We start from the raw sequence: 24,975 nt of genomic DNA on the forward strand, positions 1-24,975 counted from the left end.
TACTGATTGTAATCTGAAGACTCCACCTCATCACTACAACCTACTGTAGATATACAAACCATGCAGACATTTAGTCATTCGTTTTTTTGGTTACGTGTCTGTTTTTCCTTGACCACAATGTTGTAATTTAGATTTTTAGATGCTAAGTTCTTGGTTTACCTGTGATCCTAGTCTACTGAGGCACTCTTTGTTGTCGAGGCAAACTGTAATTACTATCACAATATAGAGCTTGAACTTAAATGAATAAGTTTCAGTGGGGACTTTCAGCATCACATCCCCTCCAGCAACAATCCAGGATACAATTTAATCAAAACCTTTAAAGGTGATACACCATGAAATTTCACTTTTCCTATTTTAAAACCTTTTTTTGGGGTCCCACTAGCACCTTCTATCCTCACAAAGTCCCATTTCTGACCGCTGTGTCTTTCTCTGGTTTTGGGAAGGCGGAGGTTAAAAGCATCCCACGGGTTCTCAAAACAGGCTGTCCAGATTTGCTGCCGTCGCTGATGTCAGCAACGGCCGTTTTTGAAGATTTTTTTGTTTTTTTTGTTTTTAAAGCTGTACTGTGGAAGCTGCTCAACTAGTGGTCAGTAGCGGTATTGCTTTTTTCGGGCGGAGTCGCCGCGGACCACCGGAACGGGGGTCCGCGGACCCCCGCGGCCGTCGCGAGCACCTCCGCCTCGCCGATACGATTCCGTAGATAAGATTCCTTCACCAATGTAAACACAGTTGCTGAGGGAAGCTACTTCCTTTAGAGACAGCAAGACTCGCTGTGATTGGCCGGTGGTGTATGATCGGCGCTGTGATTGGCCGGTAGTGTATCATGTGGGAGATGACATCATTTTGCCGGGAAATTCTCCCCCCCTCACAACTCATAGAAAACATATAAAGAGAAGGCTTCAGAAGCTGAAAATAACAGAGTGGGGGTTCTAAAACTTTAGCGATTTAACAGTTAGGACAATTTTAAGATTTGTTTTATAAAAAAAGTTACATGGTATAACTTTAAGTTTTTTTCAAAAATATTTTTTTTTGGGGGGGGGGGGGGGGGTGGCGCAAAGGTGGTACTGCAGCTGAAAATGCTCTGAGAGCCATTAAAAAATGAGAGAGGCTCTCTATTCAGGAGTGGCAATTTAGCCTCAAACCTTTTGAAAAACGTTTTTGGGACATAAACAATATGACATAAATACTTTTTAATGCATGGTGTATCACCTTTAAGCAACCCTATGTGATGGAAACACTTTTGTTTATCTGAACCGTGGAATCATTTCCTGACTTGAACACGTTTTTAAACTTTGACAATCACCTCAGCTGCATTGTGGGAAAACCTGTGTTTGTTCGTGGAGGTCAACTGGAGGTTGACCTCCAATCTTTTGCTTCCCAACGTGATGAAAACCATATTTTCACAAAGCCGTCTAGACCAGTGGGTTTTTAACTTAAGTTATGACTCTTTATCACTGTGTCAACATTTATTTAGGTTTATTAATGCCAAATGATACGATGAACCACTTAAGCTTTCGTTTATTTCCTACTTTTAGCGCCCAAATTGTGGAACCATCTTCCACCCCATGTTAGAGAGCGCCTCAAACCTCGAGTGCCGTGGCATTGGTCCGACATGTCATTGTTCCTACTGTACATCCCATTAGTCAGAATCTGGTGAATGTTAACCTGGTGAAAATACTATGCCTAAACCTAACCCAAACCCTAACCTCAGTAAAACTATGCCTAAACCTAACCCAAACCTCAGTAAAATTATGCCTAAACCTAACCCTAACCAAAGTAGGGCTAATGAGATGTAGGACTTATGGGCAGTCCCCAAACCTCGCCTGTGTTTAAATACGGTTTGAAAACTCACATGTACTCCATGGCTTTCCATGATTCAGACCATGAGAGTTGCATTTTCCCCTAGACACCGTGTCTACTCTATCTGTTGCAACCTCTGTGTGTTTTCCTCCCTCTGCATATTGTGTGTTCTTTTTCTCCTAGTATTTTAGCACATTTTTCAGTTACTGAGTGTACAGCACTTTGGTTCTTCTTGTTGTTATAAATATGTTCTACAAATAAAGTAACCCAGGACAAAGATCTAGTAGTCCTAGACAATTTGCCCTCATGGCCCCCAAACTGTGGAATAAACTCCCTGTCGCACTTAGAATGACAGACTCGCTCCCTAGCTTTCGCCGTGGACTGAAGACTCACCTCTTCAGACTCCACCTAAACCCATAGCACTTGCCTAACCTCAATGACCAAACATGTAAGTTAGATAGGATTTTTTCTTTTTTTTTTTATAAAGTTTTTAATAAAACGTTTTTATTAAAAACACTTGTGTGCTTCATAAGCGTCGCAGCCTCCGTTACCCATATTGCCTTGCGGGGCTGTCATGGGCAGTGTGGGTTTCGTTGTAGCACATTTAAATTACGCTGGAATGTTGGCTATAAGACAAAGTGCTTGTAGAATGGCTTGTTGAAAGTGGGGTCAGTGCATGGTACTTCTTTCCTATTGGTTGATGCCCGGTCAAAGTGCGTCGACGTTGAACTGCACTCTTCACACTGTCCACACGCGTTGGACGTGTGTGAGCGGTGCGGGTGTGACCTGACGCACCTTGTTGTGAATGGTGTGTGTGTGTGTGTGTGTGTGTGTAGGGCTGTCACGATTGACATTTTACATGACGATTAATTGTCACTCAAATAATTGCGATTAACGATTTAATTGTGTTTTTGTCGTTGACAACTACATTTCTGTTTGGCTTGTAGGCTTTGAAGTTGCACATGGCAGATATGACACATAACCCAAATATACAAAGAAATGATGGACATACTTGACAACTTTACACTTTAGAAAGAACATTGATAGTGGAAATAGCCGATCTACAAGCTCACAACGCGTTGCATCGCGGTGCGTTGTGAGCTTGTAGATCTGCTATTTCCACTATTTTTTAAATGTTTGAACATATATAAACATCTTTCAACATGTAAACGATTATGACGATTATCACAAAATGAATGTGATTATGTCAAATAATTGCGATTAGACGATTATGTAATAGTTGTGACAGCCCTACGTGCATGTGTGTGTGTGAGAGTGTACCGCTGTGCGTGGACCCTACCTCCATGTTGTTGAGGACCTTCAGGAAGGTGAAAGCCATTCCTCCTCCGATGATCATCTCGTTGACCTGGTCCAACATGTTGTTGATCAACTGGATCTTGTCCTTCACCTTGGCTCTGAACGAGGCAGAGAGACACACAGTTAGAAACTCCTGAAACGGTTTTTATTCCAACTTCACACACATCTCACTGTATTATATTCACTTGTGGGGTGGAGGATGGCTGATTTAGCCCATTTAGGCCTGGGATTATTGAATGCTTTAACTATTGAAAAATAGCAGATATACAAGCTCACAGTGAGCTTGTAGATCTGCATGTTTTCTAAAAGTCGTGAAAATGTGTGCAAATCTTTAAATATATAAAATACAAAATATTTTGAGATGGGAGTCCGTGGTCAAATACACATAATTCTAGGGGTAGGGGTCCTTGACATTAAAAACTCTGAGCACCACTGATATAGAAACATACGTGTTTTTTTTTTGGTGTTTTTTTCAGGTCTTAATGGATTACATTCTGATACATGATTCTATTGTCTTTAATTATTCTTTATTAGTCTCTGTCTGTCTCTTTATCTGTCTAACAGACAGACAGGGTAGGTGGTGTCAATGAAAGCATGAATGGAGGGATTCAATTGGCTGCTTTCCAGAAGTTAAAACGCTGCGATTGCACAATAGAACCTGGACCCTGACCCAAGCGTGTGCGTGTGTGTGTGTGTGTGTGTGTGTGTGTGTGTGTGTGTGTGTGTGTGTGTGTGTGTGTGTGTGTGTGTTTTCAGGACAACCAGTGAATATAAAATGGCTCTAGCATATAGTATGTAGAGACCTGACATCAAATCAAGTGGAGGCTAATGGGAGATGTAGTCTTTAGCTTGTGTCTAACCCTGGGAATTTGTAGGTGGCCTTTTATTTTCTCCCTCTTTGGATAAATTAGTATGTATTTTTTTCATTATCCGTCGATGCGCCCAACACCAAATTAGTCATATTGCTGGACTCTTTCAGTCAACATGGTGACCTGTCAGTAGGCTATACATTCAAATGTATTGATGAGCCGTCAGTGGGCTACAGAATCTGATGTATTGCCACTTGTGATTCAGAGGTGGAAAAAGTACTCACATTCTTACTTAAGTAAAAGTATCAATACTGCAATGTAGAAATACTCTGTTACAAGTAAAAGTCCATAATTCAAAATGTACGTGAGTAAAAATACAAAAGTATTGGTAACAAAATGTAAACGTACAAAATGTTTGAAAATAGCAGATCTGCTTTTCAAATAGCCTAGGTATAAAATAGTTTTATAATATAATATAATTTATATCTGTAAAGTAACTGGTAACTAAAGTGTTCAAATAATTGTAGTGGAGTAAAAGTAGCCTGACAACAGCCTGGCCATAGCCAACTCATCACGATGACGTAGCAACTCACTTTGACAGACAGACTCCTTTAACCAATCAGTAGCCATCAGTGCATCAAAACATCGTCGGCAGAACAGCAAATATGTCTTTTCCAGACAGAAATTGCTGAATTGCAAACTGTTGTTCTGTTCTGAGATGCCATTGATTTCAGATAAAACTTGACTTAATGGAGCTTGCACTTAAGTAAATGTACGTGGTTACTTTACACCACTGCTGTGATTGAACCTGTGACGTTTTGGTGGGGGGTCCGCTCTTACCCTCCCAGGATGGCCAGGAAGGGCCTGGCGGGTTTCTCCAGGGCCATGGCGAAGTAATCCAACTCCTTCTTCATCAGGAAGCCTGCTGCCTTCTGGGGGAGGTTCACTCCTACCATGGAGCTGAGGAGAGGAGAGGATATAAAAAAATCAATATAAAAAAAATACTTTCTATCACTCAAAGATTTGGAGGACCCCCTGTAGTAACTCTGAGGACCCCCTAGGGGTCCCGAACCCCCTGGTGAAGACCCCTGGTCTATATTGTAACAAGGGTGAAAGTTAATCTATGCATAACAGTGTGTGTGTGCGTGTGCGTGCGTGCGTGCGTGCGTGCGTGCATACCTGTGTGCTCTGTGGGCGGTGCCGAAGGCATCGTTAACGTAAACGTCTCCCAGCTTGGAGAGAGACGCCCTGAAGGCGTCAACCTGCTCCTGAGACGCCTTGGTCTGATGAGAGAGACAGACAGACAGACAGACAGACAGACAGACAGACAGACAGACAAAACAGTATTTATACTGCTATATTCTCTGTTGCAAGAAGTGAAAAAAAAGACAGAAACAGTGTTGTTTTTGACAGCAAATTTTGATTTAGTTTTAGTCATAGTCTTTTGAATAAAATGTCATTTAGTTTTAGTCATAATTTAGTCACCTGAAAGGTTTTAGTTTTAGTCTAATCTTTCGAGACAGCCTCAGAGAAGAGAGACAGACCGATAGGTGTCGCCCTTTCTTCTTTGACAATGGGTTCCCAGATTGGTTTTAGTCTAATTTTAGTCGACTAAATATCATAAGATTTTAGGCGACTAGCTACAGTTGATTTAGTCAACTAAAATGTATTTTGGCAGGCCTTGATGGCATCGTAATGACTGATTTTACACTTCGTTGTGTGCTGAAAATAGCAGATCGGCTATTTTCAGCAGGCAACACCTGAGAGCAACCAAACATAAAATTACTCTTGTCTCCACTAGTCCCTCCCTGACGTTTTAGTCTAGTTTGTCAATATATTTAGTCTTAGTTTTAGTCACCAAAGCTTAGTTTTTGTTTAGTTTTTATTTAGTTTTCGTCAGTTAAAGGGGTTATGCCACCTTAAGGGTTACTGTCACCTTAAGAAATTATATTAAAAACAAGTTAATATTTGTTTGATGTCATTGTGGGAATGCACGATAAGCCAATCAAATTAATTAATTGACTGTTACTTACTGTATGTCTGCACAATGTACATTTTCTTCCCATCGCCCGCAGGCTCGCTCTCACAGTCACAGCCCTCACAACTTCTCTGCTCCCACAGGGCTAGCTAGCTGGGCTAGCACTAAAGCTAACCAGCTAAAGACACACATTTATATATAAATCTGTGACTATAAAAATTATATTTCCGGTGGTTACTGGTTGTTACTTCCCCATTGTTCATGGGAATATGCTTGTTTATGTTTATTCATTGAAATGGAAAACACGATGTTTTCACTGAGTTGGGCAGCTGCGCTCGAACTCATCCTCGAACTGCGTGCGGCTGGCCAGTATAGATGTGACGTTCGCGAACGAATCAAGTCTTTTGAACGGCTCTTTGAAATGAACGATATGATTCGGTTCACAGTAGGGAGCCGTTCCTTTCTAATGAACAGTGGTGGGAAAAGTACTCAATTTCAGAGATCCAGCTCACTTCAAATAGCCATAAATCCCATATCTGCTGACCAGGCTGTCTCCTGTCTGTCTCTCTACTCCTCCGAGTGGAGGGGGCTGCGCTACGGGGGATGGGATCATTTGATTCAGAGATTTCAGACCGTTTTAAAAAAGACCACGTGACCTACTGTATCCTACTGTATCATACTATTATAATTTCGGGGCGTGGCAGGACCCCTTTAAAAAAACACAGTCGACAAACATTTTTCGTTTTAGTCGACGAAATCAACACTGGACAGAAAGAAGAATAGTTTACGTAAACTTTGGACTGTAGCCATCTACTATTAGTGTTAATATTGACCTGATTAATGTTATCAGTCTTCCGCGGGTTTACAACACTGTGTGTCTGTGTGTGTGTGTGTGTGTGTGTGTGTGTGTGTGTGTGTGTGTGTGACATTGTACAGTGTTTCACTCACGCATCACGCAACAGGAGAATGTTCATTTGTTCCTCACACACGTTCTTTGATTAGGTGAGGGGGCTTTTTTTCCAGTAACTGCACGTTTCAATACAACAGCCGGACCTGAACTGGGTGTTATATTGAAAGTTGTGACCCAAAGAAACGGGTCATGTCTGCGGAATGTTTCTTAAGAGTTCTTCGAAGATGATTTCAACACAGACATTTTGTTGATAACTTGATAACGCACTGTAGGATAAGTTATAGAAGGCTTCCCATGGTGAGTTACTGAAGAGTTGAATACAGTGGCCCACAATGGAAACAAGCCGCCTGGGGAGCTTTGTGTTATCCTATTAGCTGCATAACTAGACGCAATAATTCCCAAGATGCAACACAATCTTTCATGGGCAGATGTGACTTATGGGGGCTGGTAGTGTTACTGTAAAGAAATCGCTGGCTTATTGTGTCTAAAAACACTCGCACGCATGCCCCCACCCACTGAAATCAATGTCATTAAAATCGCTAAAACTATAGAAAGAAGTAAATGAAAACATTTTAACAATCGTCTTTTCTTTTCTCTAATTACAATCTAAAATATGAACCCTTGTTGTAAAAAAACAAAGTTGTCCTTTGATACACGTCAGGTTCAACATCTCTGACCCCCTCTCTACACTGCGCTGGATCTGGTTCATGTTGACCTTTATCAGCCAAAAGGTCACAGCATTAAGGCTGGAGGTCACTGAAAGGTCAAGACAGATATTCCATGTCCTGAAATACCAGAGTCCAGTAAGGTTCAAAAGGTCAATACTATTACTGTACACTATGAACACTATTATTAGCAGACTGACACCAGTACAGTAACACACTGTGGTTGTACTGGTCAGCTCCCAGTACAACAGTAACACACTGTGGTTGTACTGGCCAGTTTTAAAGTAGAAACAGGCAGTGGATTGGAGGTCAGCAGGACTGTGTGAATGGTTCACTGCAGTCCTGCTGACATCATCGTCAAAGCGTGACTAAGGCATTCTGCGGGGACACTGCAGTGACATCATCAACGTGTGACTCGGCATTTTGCACTACAGCTGGAGCTGGCCCCTTTAAAAATGGACAAAATGCAGAGTCACTGTCCTTCACTGTGAGAACAGAATTTCAAGGATACCAATTTTAACCAATCAGGAGGGAGAACTCACACAGGATACAGGATAGACAAGTGAAATTGGAAGTGATGACTCAAAGAAGTGAGCAGACAACATTGGAACTGGAACTCTCTGATAAATGGGTTCTCTCACGTGATTGGATAATACAATTGGTATCCTGGTAAGCTGAGAATGTATTTTCTGTTTACTGAAGAGCTGGAGAGAGTTACTGAACAAACCCTCTGACTCTGGCCTGACACTCAGCCTGAATTGACATTTCGTTTCACTCCATTATTCAGTCTGAAAGTGCTACCCTCCAGAGTCGTTTCTGGGATGGGCGTTGCCAAAGAGGCAGTCTTCTGCGATTGGTTCACCGTCTGACCAACACAACAGTAGCAAAACAGATGACGTAGTGTTGTTATGTGTGGCTGGCTAGTGGCTAGCATGTTGCTTGCTAGTGCTACTTGCTAACCAAAGAAACAGGCAGAATAGGAGCGCTACGAACTAGCAATCAAACACAACATAACATGTCTGCTACTGATGTTTCATAGCGAGATCGATACAATCGCATTTTACCGCGACGCGATGTGTGCGGTCCGGTCCGGCGGCGGCGAATCGCACATGATTTCTGGGAAAACCTCACCCACGCTGATCACAAGACGCTGATTCGCCGGACGGATTTCCAAACGAGCAACACAGGACCCCTGAATCGCCGAAACAAAATGTTAAAGGGGTGTGGCTAGCGATTCAGGGTCTGAACCAGGCTACTCTGACTCTACAGCAATGATTACTATCACCATATAGAGCCATTGAAATATACCTTATGTCTAATCATGTACATACCAGGGATGGGACATCCCAGGATAGTGGATGTTGGGGATGTTTTGATTATCGCGATATTATCGTAAATCGCAGACACACACACACACACGACAACGTACCTTGTTGCCGGCGGCGTCCTTGCCCTTGCCCTCCTCTGCGACGTGGAACCTCAGGTTCTCCAGCAGGATGACGCTGCCGGGGGCGGGGCTAGCGCACGCCGCCTCCACGTCTGGACCGACGCAGTCCTTCAGGAAGGTCACGTCCCTACCGTGCACACACACACACACACAGACACACATTATGGAGTCATTTCAAAGTTGCGATTACGAACACCGAAGTTACCAAATCCATTCTTGGTCACATTCTTCTTGGTTGCATTATCGCGCAGCTCATGTGCGTCAGTCAGTCAGTCAGTAACGTCACGGCTCATTTCACTCTTCACATATGGCCAAGACAGAATTCATTTGCAAGTGTGACCTGTCACGGCAACCACACTTGCAGATTAATTCTGTCCTTGTCCCTTTTATGCCCATATATGGATGTCATCAATATTAAGCCCATATCTGGGAATGCCCATATATGGACATATTGTGTCAGTCCCACAGCACTCCACGGGGGGAAACGTCCCGGAACATGTTAGGCACTCCATGTGTCATGTATAAAGACAATAATAACAGTAATATAACTCTATTCAGGTACCTTCCCAGCAGTGTTTTAACCCATTTAGGCCTTGAATTATTGAATGTTTTAACCAGTGAAAAATAGCAGATATACAAGCTCACAGCGCGGCACAGAGTGCCGCGCTGCGAGCTTGTAGATCTGCTATTTTTTTAAAAGTCGTGAACATGTGTGCAAATCTTTGAATATTTGTGCCGCGCTGTGAGCTTGTATATCTGCTATTTTTGGAGCGGTGAAAGCGCTCCCAATAGACAGGTATGTCCGTGGGTATGTGGGTGGGTGGGTGGCTGGCTGGGTGGCCGTGTCCGTAGCCTGGCAATACCTTGAGTGGCCACACACAACACACTAGTTAAAGGAGGGGCGCTGTTTTGTGCAGGCCAGGCACACTCACGACTCACTCACACACGCACGCAACACACACACACACACACACACACACATAGCTGCTCAGATTCACCGCTCCACTTCGAACCGAGGTTTTATTTTCAATAGTTAAAGCATAAAATATATACAAACAATAACTCAGGCACCTTCCCAGCAGTGTTTTGAGTATAAAACAATAACAACTCAGGTACCTTCCCAGCAGTGTTTTAAGTATAAAAACAACAACTCAGGTACCTTCCCAGCAGTGTTTTGAGTATAAAAACAATAACTCAGGTACCTTCCCAGCAGTGTTTTAAGTATAAAAACAATAACTCAGGTACCTTCCCAGCAGTGTTTTGAGTATAAAAACAATAACTCAGGTACCTTCCCAGCAGTGTTTTAAGTATAAAAACAATAACTCAGGTACCTTCCCAGCAGTGTTTTGAGTATAAAAACAATAACTCAGGTACCTTCCCAGCAGTGTTTTGAGCTCAGCAGCCACTGGTTCCAGGGAGTATTTGTCGGGCATGGGGTTCCCATCAGGACGACCCAGGTGGGACATCAGGACCACAGCTTTCGCCCCGTTGTTCAGACAGTACTTAATGGTTGGGACCGCTGCCTTGATCCTGATCACATACAAACACAAACACACACAAATTATCATCTTATCTTCTCAATTTATCCTGTGTAATTTTTAACTGTGTTTTTTTGTTTTACCTCTGGTTGTTGGTGATGTGTTTGTCCTTCATTGGAACATTGAAGTCAACCCTGTAAACACAAAAAAACACTAGTAAACAAACTAGTAAACACACTTAAAGAAACAACCCTCTTTGACATAAATAAGAGACATATTGACACTAGCAAACTGCTCCTTCAACCATTTTCAACCTATGTTCATATAATTGCTGGCGCCATTTCTGTCTCATTGGTGGGCTGTGGTGTGGATAGTTCAGAAACCTGCCAACCGGTGACATCGTCAAGAGGCAGGCTTGGCCATTTAACAAAATATCCCACAACCTTAATTAGAATCACCCCAAAAAATAGTGTGTATGTTTGTCCGTTTGTCCGTCTGTAACTCCACGTTCAGCAGTTGTTCAATTGTCTAAAAAACATAATACAAAAATCAATAACGCATGTACCTTGCCCAACATCAACTTTATCACCTTCAGATGTGTCTCTACTTCTCATAATCCCCAAATGTTTAAAATATTTTCCCAGATTTTGGCCTGTAGGCGGCTTTGTCCTGTGATGCGATTTACATCACAAATGGGCGTCACCAAGCAGCGCACTCCCAGTCCGGGGGCAGTTCCAGAGAGAGCAACATCACAGTCTGTCTGCTTCACACCAAGGGGGACTAACAGGCACACACACAAAGGGGCCAGGCCCCCGCAGGGGGCTGTAGGCTAGTATATGTAATAATAATAATAATGTTTTTTTTTTGTTTTTTTTTTATGAATGCAAGAACAATAGCTTCCATTTCAGCATGCCAAACTTTTCAGGACTAGAAAGGTTGTAGTTTCTATTAGCTTAGAATCCCCGTCGATGTCGTCACTGGTAGACAGGTTTCTGAACTGTCCACACAGACACAGAGTGAGCAGACAGAAATGGTGTCATCATGTAATGCAGTGGTTCTCAACCTTTTCAGGCCGTGACCCCCAAAATAATCATATTTTAACTGGGGACCCTCAAAAGAATCATATTTTAACAGGGGACCACCCATCCTGACGAGCACTAAGAGTTGAGGCATTACATTTCGTAGAACACGGTTCTATTATGAGAAAAGCAGATCTACATGCTCACAACGCCTCACGTTGCGAGGCGTTGTGAGCATGTAGATCGTCTATTTTAGACTTTAGAAATGTGCATTTACCCATACACTTAAAACGTAATGTTGGTTTGGTTACTGTTGAGTGAGAAAACGTAACGCGAGGCGTTGTGAGCATGTAGATCGACACAATTTCTGCCTCTAATATTTGACAATTTGGCCAATGTTTAACTTGTCATGTTAGAGGTATTAAAAAGGTTGGTTTGTTTACCCCCCCCCCCCGGCTGTCCCTGGTTGGCTGACAGGTGGACAATGATTGATCCTAAGCCTTATTACAGCAGATTATTATCAACAGATCAGATTAGATTAGATTTTACACTGTTCAATAAATAACGGTGTATTAGATCTATGCATAATACTGTATTGTATGTAAACGATAAGCATTTCTCAGTAGCTGTCAGAGCACTAAATGATGTTTTTGATTGGAGTATTTTATTAGACAAAAGTGGAGAACAGCACAAGTATAGTCAATGCATTCAAAGAATGTAGTACAGAACAAGTGCAGTTAAACTACCTGCCTAAAAGGAGCATCCCGAATAAGTCCTTTTACGGTCTTTTTTTAACGTCAGAAGTCCTTGGTATACTGTATAAATGTACTGTATGTGTATACTGTATATATGCTCTGTGCTCAGTGATATGGTGCTATTGATTAGATATGCATATATGTATTGCACACACACACACACACACACACACACACACACACACACACACACACACACACACACACACACACACACACACACACACACACACACACACACACACACACACACACACACACACACACACACACACACACACACACACACACACACACACACACACACACACACACACACACAGTTCCCTGTATGTTGAAGACCACAGCTAAACATAACCTTATAGAGAACGCACAATAGATTAGCTATCGCTGAGCAGCGAATTTGAACATGTCCGTTACATAATACACCACACACAGTCTATTGTTGGTGTCTGGTCTTGACTGTTGAGTAAGCAGTCAGTGAGTTTCATTGATTCAGTGCCAGAGGAATTCTATCGGGCGTGATCTGAAATAACAACTGTCCACTGGCTGAACCAGAATACCACCAGGATAAATCCAGTAGAAATGCAGCATAAAACCAAGCTAGTACCAGTAACCTCCAGGGTTCCCACACATTTTTACCAATGTACCCAAAACTTTTCCAAAACCTTTCCAGAATATTTAACCCAATTTCCAAGACTATATTATAACAATACTTCTGCTCAATAACAAGTCGCTTACTCCTATACGCAATGCCTAAAGACAGGTAGTGTATGCCAGTGGTTCTCAACCTTGAAATAATCATATATTAACCGGGGACCCCGGCACCCTGACGAGCACTAAGTTGAGGAATTTTGTATAACACGGTTCTATTGTGAAAATAGCCGATCTACATGCTCACAAGCATGTAGATCTGCTATTTTCACAATTTCTGCAAATTTGGCGAATGTTTAATGTCATTTCAGAGGTATTAACAAAATCAATAACCAAAGACAATGCATAGCAATTTTTCCAGGACCTTCTAGGACCCTTGATCAAAAAATATTTTTCTAATTTCAAAATATTTCCAGGAATTTCATGACCGTGGGAACCCTGAACCTCTCACCAACATACCACATACAAATATACAGTAATAAACTGTTTACATGGTGTAAAGCTAAATGAAATCTCATGGCTGAAAATGTGTGTATGGCCAACAAGTCCTAACGTGCCATTTGTGAAACGGTGTGAAAGGAGCCCCCACCCAAACACTATAGCGCTCGTTTCCTAAACAATTTAACACAATATGTAAAAGCTGGTTTTACTGACTTTGTTCCTGCTGCCAACCAGTTGAATAAATCACAGAGGGAGGCTTTAACCTTTGCTTTTATATGAAATACCCAAGACTATTATTAAGATGACATGGAAGATGCTTCTGAACATATTGCTAGTTTGACCACCAGTTTGACCGCATTTGACAACATGCTCTATACTCTTTCTCTTTGAGAGCTTGTAGATAGGCTATTTTCCAGTGGTGGAAAAAGTACTCAAATGTTTTACTTGGGTAAAAGAATCAATACTGCAATGCAGAGATATTCTGTTACAAGTAGAAGTCTGGTAAATCAAATTGTACTTGTCAAAAGTATCAAAAGTACTAAAGTATTGCCAAATTGCCATCAAAATGTACTGTACTTATAAGCACCAAAGGTAAAAGAACAAAACGTTTACAAGCTCCGTTGTGAGCTTGTAGATCTGCTATTTTCAAACATTTTGTACTTTTACTTTTGGTACGTTATGTACATTTTGATGCCAACACTTCCGTACTTTTACTCAAGTACATTTTGAATTCTGGATCAATAAAAAGGTCTGTTTTTTATCTCAACAGAATGAATGGAGGAGGAAGAACGACAATGAACGTTGCACGGTCAGGAAGTGAATCATGAATTAATAGTTACAAGATGTCTGCTTTGCATTGTGCAGATTGACAGTTAGTGCTGCAGCATGCAATGACATCCTGTCTGTGTCCTGTCCAATGTTCACTTTGTCCACTAAAAGCTAAAACCATGACGAAAAATGTTCATCGACTACCTTTTTTCACTGACCAAAACTAAATAAAACTAGGCTACAGTATGATGACTGAATCTCTCTAAAATGTTAGGGACGGACTAGTGCAGAAGAGAATGAGATCCAGTAGATAGGGCTGTCATTACCCAACGAGCATAACGTCTAAAATTGGTCTAACACAGGTCTAGATTGCACATTTTTTAGACGTCTAAACTTAGACTAGACGTTGATTAGACATCTAAGTTTAGACGTCTAAAAAACGTGCAAATCTAGACCTGTGTTAGACCAATTTTAGACGTTGCGCTCGTTGGGTATTATTACATAATCGTCTAATCGCCATTATATGACATAGGCTAATCGTCATTATTTTTCAAAATCGCCATAATCATTTCCATGTTGAAAAAAGTTCACAACGCGTTGGATCACGACGTGTTGTGAGCTTGTATATCGGCTATTTCTACTATCAATGTTCTTTTTTAAGTTTAAAGTTGTCAATTATGTCAGTAATTTCTTTGTATAGTTAGGTTATGTGTCATAGTTACCATGTGCAACTTCAAAGCCTAAAAGCCAAACAGAAATGTAATTGTCAACGAAAAAAAAAAACACAAATCGTTAATCACAATTATTTGAGTGACAATTAATCGTCATAAAATGTAATTATTGTGACAGCCCTAATGTTTGGTCCGGTGTTGGTCGGGTGTTGGGTTCGCTCGCTGTTGCGCCCAGAAAATAGACGATCTACAAGTTCCCAACGCGTCTGTTGTGAAAGGCACGCAGCAAAGTATAAATCAGGCATTACAACGACATCATGGCCCGGCCGTCAACATACATTTTGTAGACTAAAAAAAACAGTCGATTTAGTCGACTAAAAATCTAGTGAACTAAAACTAGAATAAAAGTAACATTTCAGATTACTGTCTAAGCAAAATGGAATTTCTTTCAAAAGACATCAAAATATGTTGTTAAGAAATGATCATATCATCTGTACAGAGTACAGACACGCTTCTCCACATAACACCAGCCCATACTGCTACAACAGTAGGAGTCGCATGTAAATCTTATATTCCAGTTGCACTCAAGCTAAAGTCCACCCAGTTAAACGTGAACATGCTGCTCCATTGACCTTCAAACCTTTATATCGGTAAAGAGCACGAACCAAACAGAGTCACATGAACCTTGACCTTTCCCCGCCGGCCCCCTGAGCCTGTCGGGACAGCAGTGGAACGACAGACCAGCCGGCCCCCTCCCCTGACGACCAGACGAACCTTGACCTTTCCCCACCGGCCCCCTGAATGTCTGACTGACCCCTGATATTTACAACAGACTTGGTGTTCAGTTTCAACAAGTGTGCACATTACCGACCACTGCCTTGTGTATGTGTACAGTAAATATTATATAATATATATTATACAGTAAAACAACCAAGCAGTAAGCACCACAACTGTAACTTTATCATTATGTGACATTCACAGTTGATGTTGTCCTTAAAGTTTTGACTTTTTGATGATATTTTATATAGTTACATGTATAAGTAGCCTTGGGGACCAACGGTTCCTGTAGCACTGAGGCCCATAGGTCAGGAGCCTATCTCCTGTTTCTGTAGCGTGAGACAGCTTGATGCACAAGTACATCCCTGGACATGACACTAGTACTGTATGTGTTCCCAGGGGGGAGAACAGTTATATTACACAGCCCATAAACCAGAAAGGGCACACATTCTCCTCAAACATGAACGTTCCCATACATACAGAGTATTACATGAGGTGATTTATACTTAATTCTACGATACGTGACCATATCACAACCATCTTAGCTTCTCTCTAACGGTTAAGTGTTTAGTTTCAGATTTGAATATTTTAATGATGACTTTTATGGCTCCCGTGCAACTACATTTCAGACAGACTGGTCTCCTGGGGAGCCTTCAACCTTACATCCTCCTAAAACTAACCCTCATTACCAGGGGGCCATCAGGCTTTCACCACCCGGGCCCTTTAGAACGCCCAACTGAGGGCCCATAGGCTTTAGAATGCCCTACTGACGGCTCATAGGCTCTGGAACACCCTTCCTGAGCATAGGCTTTGGTAGGCTCCATCTAGACTTTATTGGAACACCCTATCTGAGGGCCCATAGATCCATTAAGTTAATGAAATGCCACCCGTTGCCACCCCGGTTTTTCCAATGTAAAATGCAAACGTGGCCGCCTGGTGAATATATGGTCTATAAGAGTGACTGCCCTCAGATAGGGCATAGTATACTATTACTTTCCTTTGGGTGGACTTTAACCGTCCTTGATGTCTCACATTCACATGAAACCATTTGCTCAAAGGCCTTCTGTTGTATATGTCACTGTGTGACACCTGCTAACATCATGTACAGTAGGCTAAATGCCCTATCTTACCATTGCCATTCTCTTGAATATTTTTTAATTATCTGGCCTGGCTGTATTATAGGCTATAATGCAATGTAGCTGATATATGCCCACCCACACCACTCATGTTTGATTATCTATCCTGTTGTATCCTTTGCTTTCCTTACTATTCTATTCCTTCTATCTCTTAAGAGCTATAAATGATGGTACTTGTACCTAACCCTAAAAATAATGTCAGCTACTGTCTTACTCGTGCCAACCTGTGATGCGACAATGAAGCAGCATTACATAAATCTAAAGATAACAGAACATCATGTCCAGAGTGTACTGTATGTCGCCTACAGGGTAGATGGATGCTGCGTGCACTTCCATCCATGCACCATCTGAGGGGAGGCACGTAGCAGCAGCAGCACAACGTGACTCAAGTCAGACACACTTCCTGTAGCCTGTGAGTGTTCACTGTTTAAGCAACACAGCGACCAAGTCCACTACTAAATGATGTAACATGAACTCATCTAACTAAGTATTGTCAATGGAACTCCTGTAATACAACGCTTATGGTAACTATGATCGACATGGAGCTGTTAACTTTATCATGTCGACAACAACCGTTGCATTTCATTTGACAAGATGTCCACTTGTTCATCTGCATCTCAATGACATGTTTGTATTTGATAAATCAAATTCCCGACTGAATGAAAAACACACCCAACTTGAACTTGATGTTCATAAAACAATGATGATTGAAACAGGTAAAAACAAGCAGACTATATTACGTTACGTCAGGAATGCTTTATAATGTTGCATATTTAATTGAAGGTTTACCTCATGATGACTCGCTTTCCGTGGACATTCACCTTGTCCAGGGTGAGTTTGGTGGACAGAGACATGGTGGCGGCTCCAGGTAGACTAGTCTTACTAGTTAAACTGGGGTTATGTTCTAGTGGTCCTATTGATCCTGCGTCGGTCCAACAGAATGAAGTGACCTCCACTCTGACAGCGATGCACACTGCAGGGGGCGGGCCTTAGGGGCTCAGCCCCAGCCTGCCGATTGGTGGAGAGAGTGGGACGGGTGATTGACGTCAGAGACGTAAACGCCCAGGCACTGGCTGGCTTTGGTGTCATTTAATTGTGACTTTTTTTTTAGAGCGCTGGTTCCCAAACGGTGGGTCGGGACCCTAGGTCGGGACCGATGTCTATCACGACTCGAGTAAAAATCCTATTTTCTTTTCCTACATAAAATATATATATATATATATATATATATATATATATATACACACACACACACACACACACACTAGTGAAAATAGCAGTGGCTATTTTCACAATACTTTGATTTATAATGTATTATTTGTTGATGAAATTACTTACTATTTTTAGAGTATTTATGGGAATAGTTAGCACGTGAGGTATTTTCTATGCCATGGGTATGAAAAGCATTTTACACCCTGGTGGAGTGGAGACACCTACTGGTTGACAAGTAGTACTGCCTCACTATCTCTCTGGTTGACAAGTAGTACTGCCTCACTATCTCAGTTATCACTAGACATTATAGTTAGTTAAGACATTGTCATTAGACATTATTATAGTTACATTATTAGACAGTGACACTATTAACCAGGTAGGTCAACTCAACTATCTTGCTCTAGCCTAGCCCCGCCCCATATAGAACCTCACCCTCCACAACAGAGAGACAGCAGAGGACAGCAGAGGGTGAGGTTCTATATGGGGCTAGCTCTAGCCTTGACGACCATGCAGCTTCATGCAAAGGTTAAAATGTAATAGAGATGGCATTGGAATGGGAATCTTGTGGAGTAGGAGGACACCCTGAAATTCCCAAGGAAATGCCATCCAGAAATGTGTGCAGCCAGGTGCTTCTTTGTGCATACTTCAGCTCAGGTTTGGTTAAAAGGTAGGGTAGTGTCATTCTTTGTGTTAAATTGTGATAGTAATCATTGCTATAGACTAGTGTTTGTTCTGTAACAGGGGTCTGTCTCCCCACCTCACCATTTCTGTAAAAAAATGAAAATGCATTCAGGTCTGGATACCAATGTTATCCAATCAGGAGAGCAGAACGCACACAGGATAAAGATTAAACTAGTGATATTGGAAATGATGACAACAAAATGAGCTGGCACAATTGGAACTGAAACGATACAAGTGGCTGAAATTTGGCCAACATCTCAAAATGTACCTTATGTTTATTAAAGGGCTGTCAAGACAGGGAGACGTTATTGAACACTCTATAGCATTGACTACTGACTATCACAATATAGAGCTATTCAACACCAAAACTGTGGCCGGCAGTGGCTTGCCATCTTAGAACACAGAAATAGCAGAAGTGAGCTTGTAGATTTGCTATTTCCACTAGGAATGTTCAGTATTAAGTTGTCAAATATGTCAGTCATTTCTTTGGATATTTAGGTTAATGCGTCATATATGCCATGTGCAAATTCAAAGCCTACAAGCCAAACAGAAATGTAATTGTCAACGACAAAAAGACAATTAAATCGTTAATCGCAATTATTTGAGTGACAATTAATCATCATGTAAAATGTCCTAATCGTGGCAGCCCTACCTGTAACCCACACCCACAAGTTTTCTCAATTTGAAGTCAAAGAAAAGAAAACCATTCACCTGATGTTGATCGGCAGTTGCCTTCTTTGACTTCAAATGTCAATTCACACGTATGAATATTTTAGTAAATCTTTTAATAAAAATATGTAGCACACACGTGTACAGTGTAGATCACATTTTACGAGTGCAGCCTATGTTACCGTTGCAATTACCTCTCGGCCAGAATAAAACTTTACCTTTAATCCTGACAATTCACACAAGAAGCAAACGTCTCAATTAAAGTTTAATTTATTATGATACAGTAACACGACATTCATCTGTACAACCAACAATGTTTGATACTGTTTTTTATAAGGTGTCAGAATGTTTTATATTATAAAACATCACAATAAGGTTTTATGTGTTATATAGAGGACAGCAGTGGAGTCTTGGTCTGGTCATGTGGGGTTGGTCCAAAACGTCAGAGGTCCATCACTCCTCCTCGGCCTCAGGCTCTCTCCAGGGTTTGGGCATGACCTTACCGACCGGGGACAAGTTCCACGTGATGCCCGTCTGCGTCAGCACCTGCCAATCACACACACAACACGTTCATAACAATCAATAATCACACCGACAACACGTTCATAACAATCAATAATCGTATCAAACAATACATTCAGAAAATAATCAATGATCAAAATTTTTAACGAGTGAACCCTTTTATTAACTAGAGCTTGTGACTAAATAATAACAAAATGCATAGGATCTAGGGTTGGGTATCGTTTGGATTTTTACGATTCCGGTTCCATTGGAAGGTTCTTTTAGCTTTTGGACGCAAGGTTTCCAGTTTCCACTGACAATCTGTGTGTGTGTGTATGTGTGTGTGTATGTGTGTGCGTGCGTGCGTGCGTTTTTTTAAGGTTGGGAGGTATGCCTAAATATTCCGATAAGCCACTGCAGCCGGGGGGAAAAAGCAGATCGCAGATATTTTCGCGCAAGAAAATAAATGAATGTGAGAATAGCTCCCCAGTCCTTTAAAGCTCGATTTATACTTTGCCGTACTGTGGGTCGAAAATAGCAGAAATACAATCTTGCTATAGGACCAAGTACACGTTCGACTGTAACCACGTGCAGTGCCGGTGTCGAGTTACTATAGCAACGTGGTGACTGTGCACTGTCAATGAACAGAGATGAGATGACTATTTCTGCTGCCATGCATCACCTCTGACTATTCGATAAAAACTAGTTTATACCAGGGGTCTTCAACAGGGGGTCCGGGACCCCTAGGGGGTCCTTGGAGTTACTGCAGGGGGGCCACCAAATCCTTGTGTGATTATAGGATAATTAATTATTTTAAATGAACAATTGAACCCTCGCATCCCTATACTCTGAGGAGAACTTCAGCCAAAAACTCTGAGGAGAACTTCAGCCAAAAGCTCTCAACGCCTCTGCGAGGCGTTGAGAGCTTGTAGTTTGGCTATTTTTGGCAAATAGGTTTGGTGTAGAGGTAAAAAAGAGAAGACCAAGTACAGAGTGAAAGGTCAAGTTTACAAAGTATCGACGATTTATGATTTAAAGTGGTTAAGTGTCAAACAGGTCTACAAAACTATCTATGAAAACAATGAGAATCTCCATCACACATTTATACAATATGTAGAGGTGGTCCCTGCTTCATCTCTCTCCCTTGGCCTGAAAACGCTGAAGACCCCTGGTTTATACAATGAAGACAAAACAAATCACTTCCATAGGATATTCTTTTCAGGACCGAGTTAAGATCCCAGGCTAGGAGATGAAGTGACGTTGAAGCAGAGTAGCCTCCCCCAGTTTGCACAATTGCAAGCAACTATGGGCATAACACACACATCCTTTTATTGTTTTTTGAGCGGTGGTCACACCGTCTCCATAGCGTGGCCGTGTGTGTCTGTGTGTCTGTCTGTCTGTATGTAGCCTCTGGTGTAGCCTGAGTACCCTGGGTGACCAGAGAGGTGCTGTTGAGTCTAGCCTGCCCTGAGCATCAACTGCAATACACACACACACACACACACACACACCCCCACCCCACACACACAGGCACCCCCCCCCCCCCCCCCACCCCCACAGGCACCCCTCCCCCCCCCCCCTCCCCCACGACCACCGCTCAGTTCACACGGGTGTGATTTTTAATTATACGGACAAAATAATAAAGTCCTGCCAGGGCGAGGTAATCGGACAGTCTGACCGCCCCCTCCTAAACCCGTCAGAAATTAGCGCAGCAAGAACGTGCCTTATAGTCGTTATTATCAATCGGCCCAAATCGATTAACATTTAGCACATGCTTTGTATTGCGCTTTACATTTCATTTAGCTAATCTTAAATAGTTGAATTCTCGAGGAGGCAGACCATTACATTTGCGGGGGAAAAAAAAGAAAAACAAAGAAAAACGGATGATTGGATGTGTCCAATCATCGATTGCCAATATAATTGCTTTATCTTCCAACCTTGAAGTGTGCGTGTTCAGGCGACCTCGCCTGAGTAATTAACGATTAAAAAAGGCCAAAATTGTAGAATGCAATTATAATATAATGATTTTAAATATGACCAATAGTACAATGGTAAGGATACCAAGCATAAATACCCTGTATAGTATTAGTAGTACATGTAAACGATAATCATCATCAAAACATGGTACTTTACACATAAGGCCAGACAGCCACACAGTAAACGTGTATATACACACAAATGTAAATGCTGGTAGATGTATGATCATTCAACTCACATAACTCCAGACAGCCACACAGAACGTGAATCCTCCAGCCAACAATGCATTGCCATACTTCATGTGGAAGTTGGGGGTCGCTGTCGAGCCGTGCCTCACCTGGCGCACAGCCTGACCTGAAAACACACAATATCAAACACACCATCATCATCATCATCATCTATGAACAGGGACTATGAAGAAGGAGTTACAAGACCGGCTGGACGGCTCATCCCACAAGACTAGGGATCATGGGACGATATCAAATTTCATGGGACGATTGTGACCAAAGAAATTAGAAATTTGAAGTTAAGTTTAGGGTAAGGGTTAGAGATAGGGTTAGTGTCGGAATGGAGACATGTCGGAAAGGAGACATGTCGGAGTGGCGGGATGTAACCCATTTGCTATGGTGCCAGTTGGGATGGGACGATCGTTTATCACAAGAAAAAACAATCACGATAATCGTATCGTGGAGATTTAATTTATCGTGATATCGTCCTCCGTCATGCACTGGGATCAATTCACCTTTTATTTGCCGAGCTGCATATCCGGTACCACTTAAACCCTCTATAATTGGTAAAAGGTACTTATAATATATGTATTTACAGTCTTTTTTTCACTCTATCAAATGTCTTTGCCAAAAAATAGCAGATCTAAAAGCTCACAACGTGCCGTGGCGTGGTGCGACACGTTGTGAGCTTTTAGATCTGCTATTTTTTGGCAAATGTTCCGCCCCAGGATAATGGATTTTGATTATTGCGATAATATCGTAAATAGCAATTTCTTTTGTCACAATAATCGTGATATGAAATTTTCATATCGTCCCATCCCTAGGTGCCAGGGATGAGCTATCCTGCTATAAAGGTCCATGATGCAAGTTAAACACATGGTCGATCTGTCACATGATTTAAATGTATGCTGTTCTAGTTCAACTTTAAATGAGTTCTGTCAACAGTGAATAGACCTGGCTGGTCTACTCAACTTTACTCAAATTAATGGATGACTGACTTAAAATAACAATTTGAATGCCTCCTAAAATTTTATTTAAGAACAAATTTGCAACCAAACTAAACATGCAATGAAAAGTGCAAGACCAACTCATCTCATATGCAATACTGTCAATAATTATATTCCAGAAACCACTTTCTGGACTATATATTGTGTATAATATAATTCTAGAATATATAGCCTAATATACATTTTCTATAAACGTATCCTTCGGCAAAATGTAGTCTTGTACAACTGTTTTTTTTTATACATGTTCTTCATAGTACTGTGTTTTAAGTGTCTGTCATTCTATGATTGATTTAAGTTTTGCATAGGAAAAGGTACAGTTTCGTGACAATACAGTTCACTGGTACAAGGTCAACAACAAGGATACCTCAAAAAAGCTTTTGGGTTTGTTCCAAGTGGGGCCCTTTTTTTAAACTCATATAACATTGAATAACAGACAAATAAAACCCACTACTATGCAGAAAATAATAAACAGTCGTAAAACACAATGAATAAAGGATGTTATGATGTTAAGAGTTTACAAAAGGACCCCAATTGAAACAAGCCCAAAAGCTTTTTTGAGGTATCCTTTTAGTTGACCTTGCACAGTCATAAAACTGTACCTTTTCCTAAGCAAACTTCTAATAAAGTCTTCAATCAGTCACAAAGCTTAATGTCCTAGACTCCAAGCAATGCAAAACACGACGGTCGTTATCTTACGACCGTCATGGGTCCACCTCAACCTGTTGTTGAGCAGTTTAGCCTATTTGACACGTACGTCTACACAAACGTTCAGATTTCAACATTAAAGTGCTTACTGAAGGCCCAAGGATGGTACAATATGGCACGCTCAAGCGGAATTACCCGTATCTTCCGTATTGTTCAATAAAAAGCATTTTAATCCGATCTGCGGCCATTTTCTAAAAAGGTTTGAACGTATCAGAAAGCAGTTCACCTCCCAACCGATAGGGTCGCATAGTTGAAAGCATTGAGAAATCGGAAAGAATGGAAGCCCATCGCATTAAAACGCTAATTATTTAAATAATACAGAAGATACGGTCAATTCTGCTTGAGCGTAACATATTGTGACACCAGTGAGCCTTCAGTAGGCGCTTTATTTTTGACATCTGAACGTTTGTGTAGCCGTGAAGTGGCAAATTGGAAAAACTGCTGAACACCAGCTTGAGGTGGACCCATGACTGTCATGATGACGATGTTTCAGGGCTACATAATGGCCCAGGTTATCCGAGGACAACTGACAACACTTAAACTGATAAGACTGTATCTTCTGCAGTCAACCCCAAACTCCACTCCACTCCAACACACTTTCATCAATAGTCGAACAATACACGAACTAAATGGCTTCATTAAAAACGTATATATTACTTTTGTCTTGTTATTGTTCAGTGTTTAGAGGAGCCTTGGTGCTGCTAACCGGGGCTAACCAGCAGCCGTGCGGTCACGGGGAGACGCGCTTATTGCGGAAACAACTTAAGACAACGGTAATGAAACAACCTGTTAAAAAGATGATATTTTAATTGCTTTAATAATAATATTATATCCTCACCAGAAAGGTTCCCCGCAGCTTTGACTAAACGGAACATGTTGAAGAAGAACGTCTGATTCTGATACCCTTGAACCAGCGGAAGTGTCAATATGGCCGACAGGAAACTACGACACACGTTTATACGGCCTATGCGCAGGCGCACACTAAAATAACAGATCTACAAGCCTAGGGGTGGGTCACGACTCACGCGATGACACGTCCATGACTTGTAAATCTGTTCTTTTTGGCAGAGCGTAGAAGCATCAAATCTGGTATATCCGGTCTGGAACGGATACGGAAACGGAATGTGTGAACGTTTGATTGTGTGAGTGCAAATAGTCGGATACAGTAGGCGGGTCTAAGATCAGTGTGACCACTGGGGAGCAAACCACGGATACTGAGGAAGGAAAATAAACTTAATTTTCATAATGAACGTGTAAAATTACGACATTATGTAATATATATGATACATTATACTTATACATCATAATATATTATTATTACATTATAATATAATATATAATATAAACTAAAGATCTAGAGTTTTTAAATCT

The 24,975-nt window shown here is 41.4% G+C and overlaps 2 protein-coding genes across 3 annotated transcripts in view; both read right to left on the reverse strand.

The window, feature by feature from the left end:
* Positions 1-17,552, reverse strand: part of pgk1 (phosphoglycerate kinase 1) — a 29,811-nt gene extending 12,259 nt beyond the window's left edge. For both annotated transcript variants that reach the window (XM_080749725.1, XM_080749724.1), the window contains exons 1-7: positions 17,415-17,552; positions 10,548-10,598; positions 10,301-10,456; positions 8,909-9,053; positions 5,106-5,209; positions 4,767-4,886; positions 3,101-3,215 (exon numbers count right to left, since the gene is read on the reverse strand). In XM_080749725.1, coding sequence (XP_080605851.1) covers positions 3,101-3,215; positions 4,767-4,886; positions 5,106-5,209; positions 8,909-9,053; positions 10,301-10,456; positions 10,548-10,598; positions 17,415-17,479 — 756 coding nt within the window. In that variant the 5' untranslated portion in view covers positions 17,480-17,552. The remainder of the gene's footprint in view (positions 1-3,100; positions 3,216-4,766; positions 4,887-5,105; positions 5,210-8,908; positions 9,054-10,300; positions 10,457-10,547; positions 10,599-17,414) is intronic.
* A 1,887-nt stretch (positions 17,553-19,439) lies between these two features.
* cox7b (cytochrome c oxidase subunit 7B) lies at positions 19,440-24,541 on the reverse strand. The gene is made up of 3 exons (XM_080749743.1): positions 24,443-24,541; positions 21,904-22,019; positions 19,440-19,733 (listed from the first exon to the last, which is right to left on the reverse strand). Exons 1-3 carry the CDS (start codon positions 24,477-24,479, stop codon positions 19,641-19,643), a joined length of 246 nt encoding a protein of 81 aa, XP_080605869.1. The 5' UTR covers positions 24,480-24,541; the 3' UTR covers positions 19,440-19,640.
* Between the last annotated feature and the right edge of the window lie 434 nt (positions 24,542-24,975).

This window comes from Nannobrachium achirus (assembly GCF_963921795.1).
Source record: "Nannobrachium achirus genome assembly, chromosome: 19".
In the NCBI taxonomy this organism is placed as follows: Eukaryota; Metazoa; Chordata; class Actinopteri; order Myctophiformes; family Myctophidae; genus Nannobrachium; species Nannobrachium achirus.

Bases quoted from the DNA above. Each gene is read 5' to 3' on its own strand.
- cox7b (XM_080749743.1), bottom strand. From the start codon at position 24,479: ATGTTCCGTTTAGTCAAAGCTGCGGGGAACCTTTCTG. The intron at 22,020-24,442 runs GTGAGGATATAA...GTGTGTTTTCAG, and splicing joins AGCTGCGGGGAACCTTTCTG to GTCAGGCTGTGCGCCAGGTG. The intron at 19,734-21,903 runs GTGAGTTGAATG...TGTGATTGGCAG, and splicing joins GTGTGGCTGTCTGGAGTTAT to GTGCTGACGCAGACGGGCAT.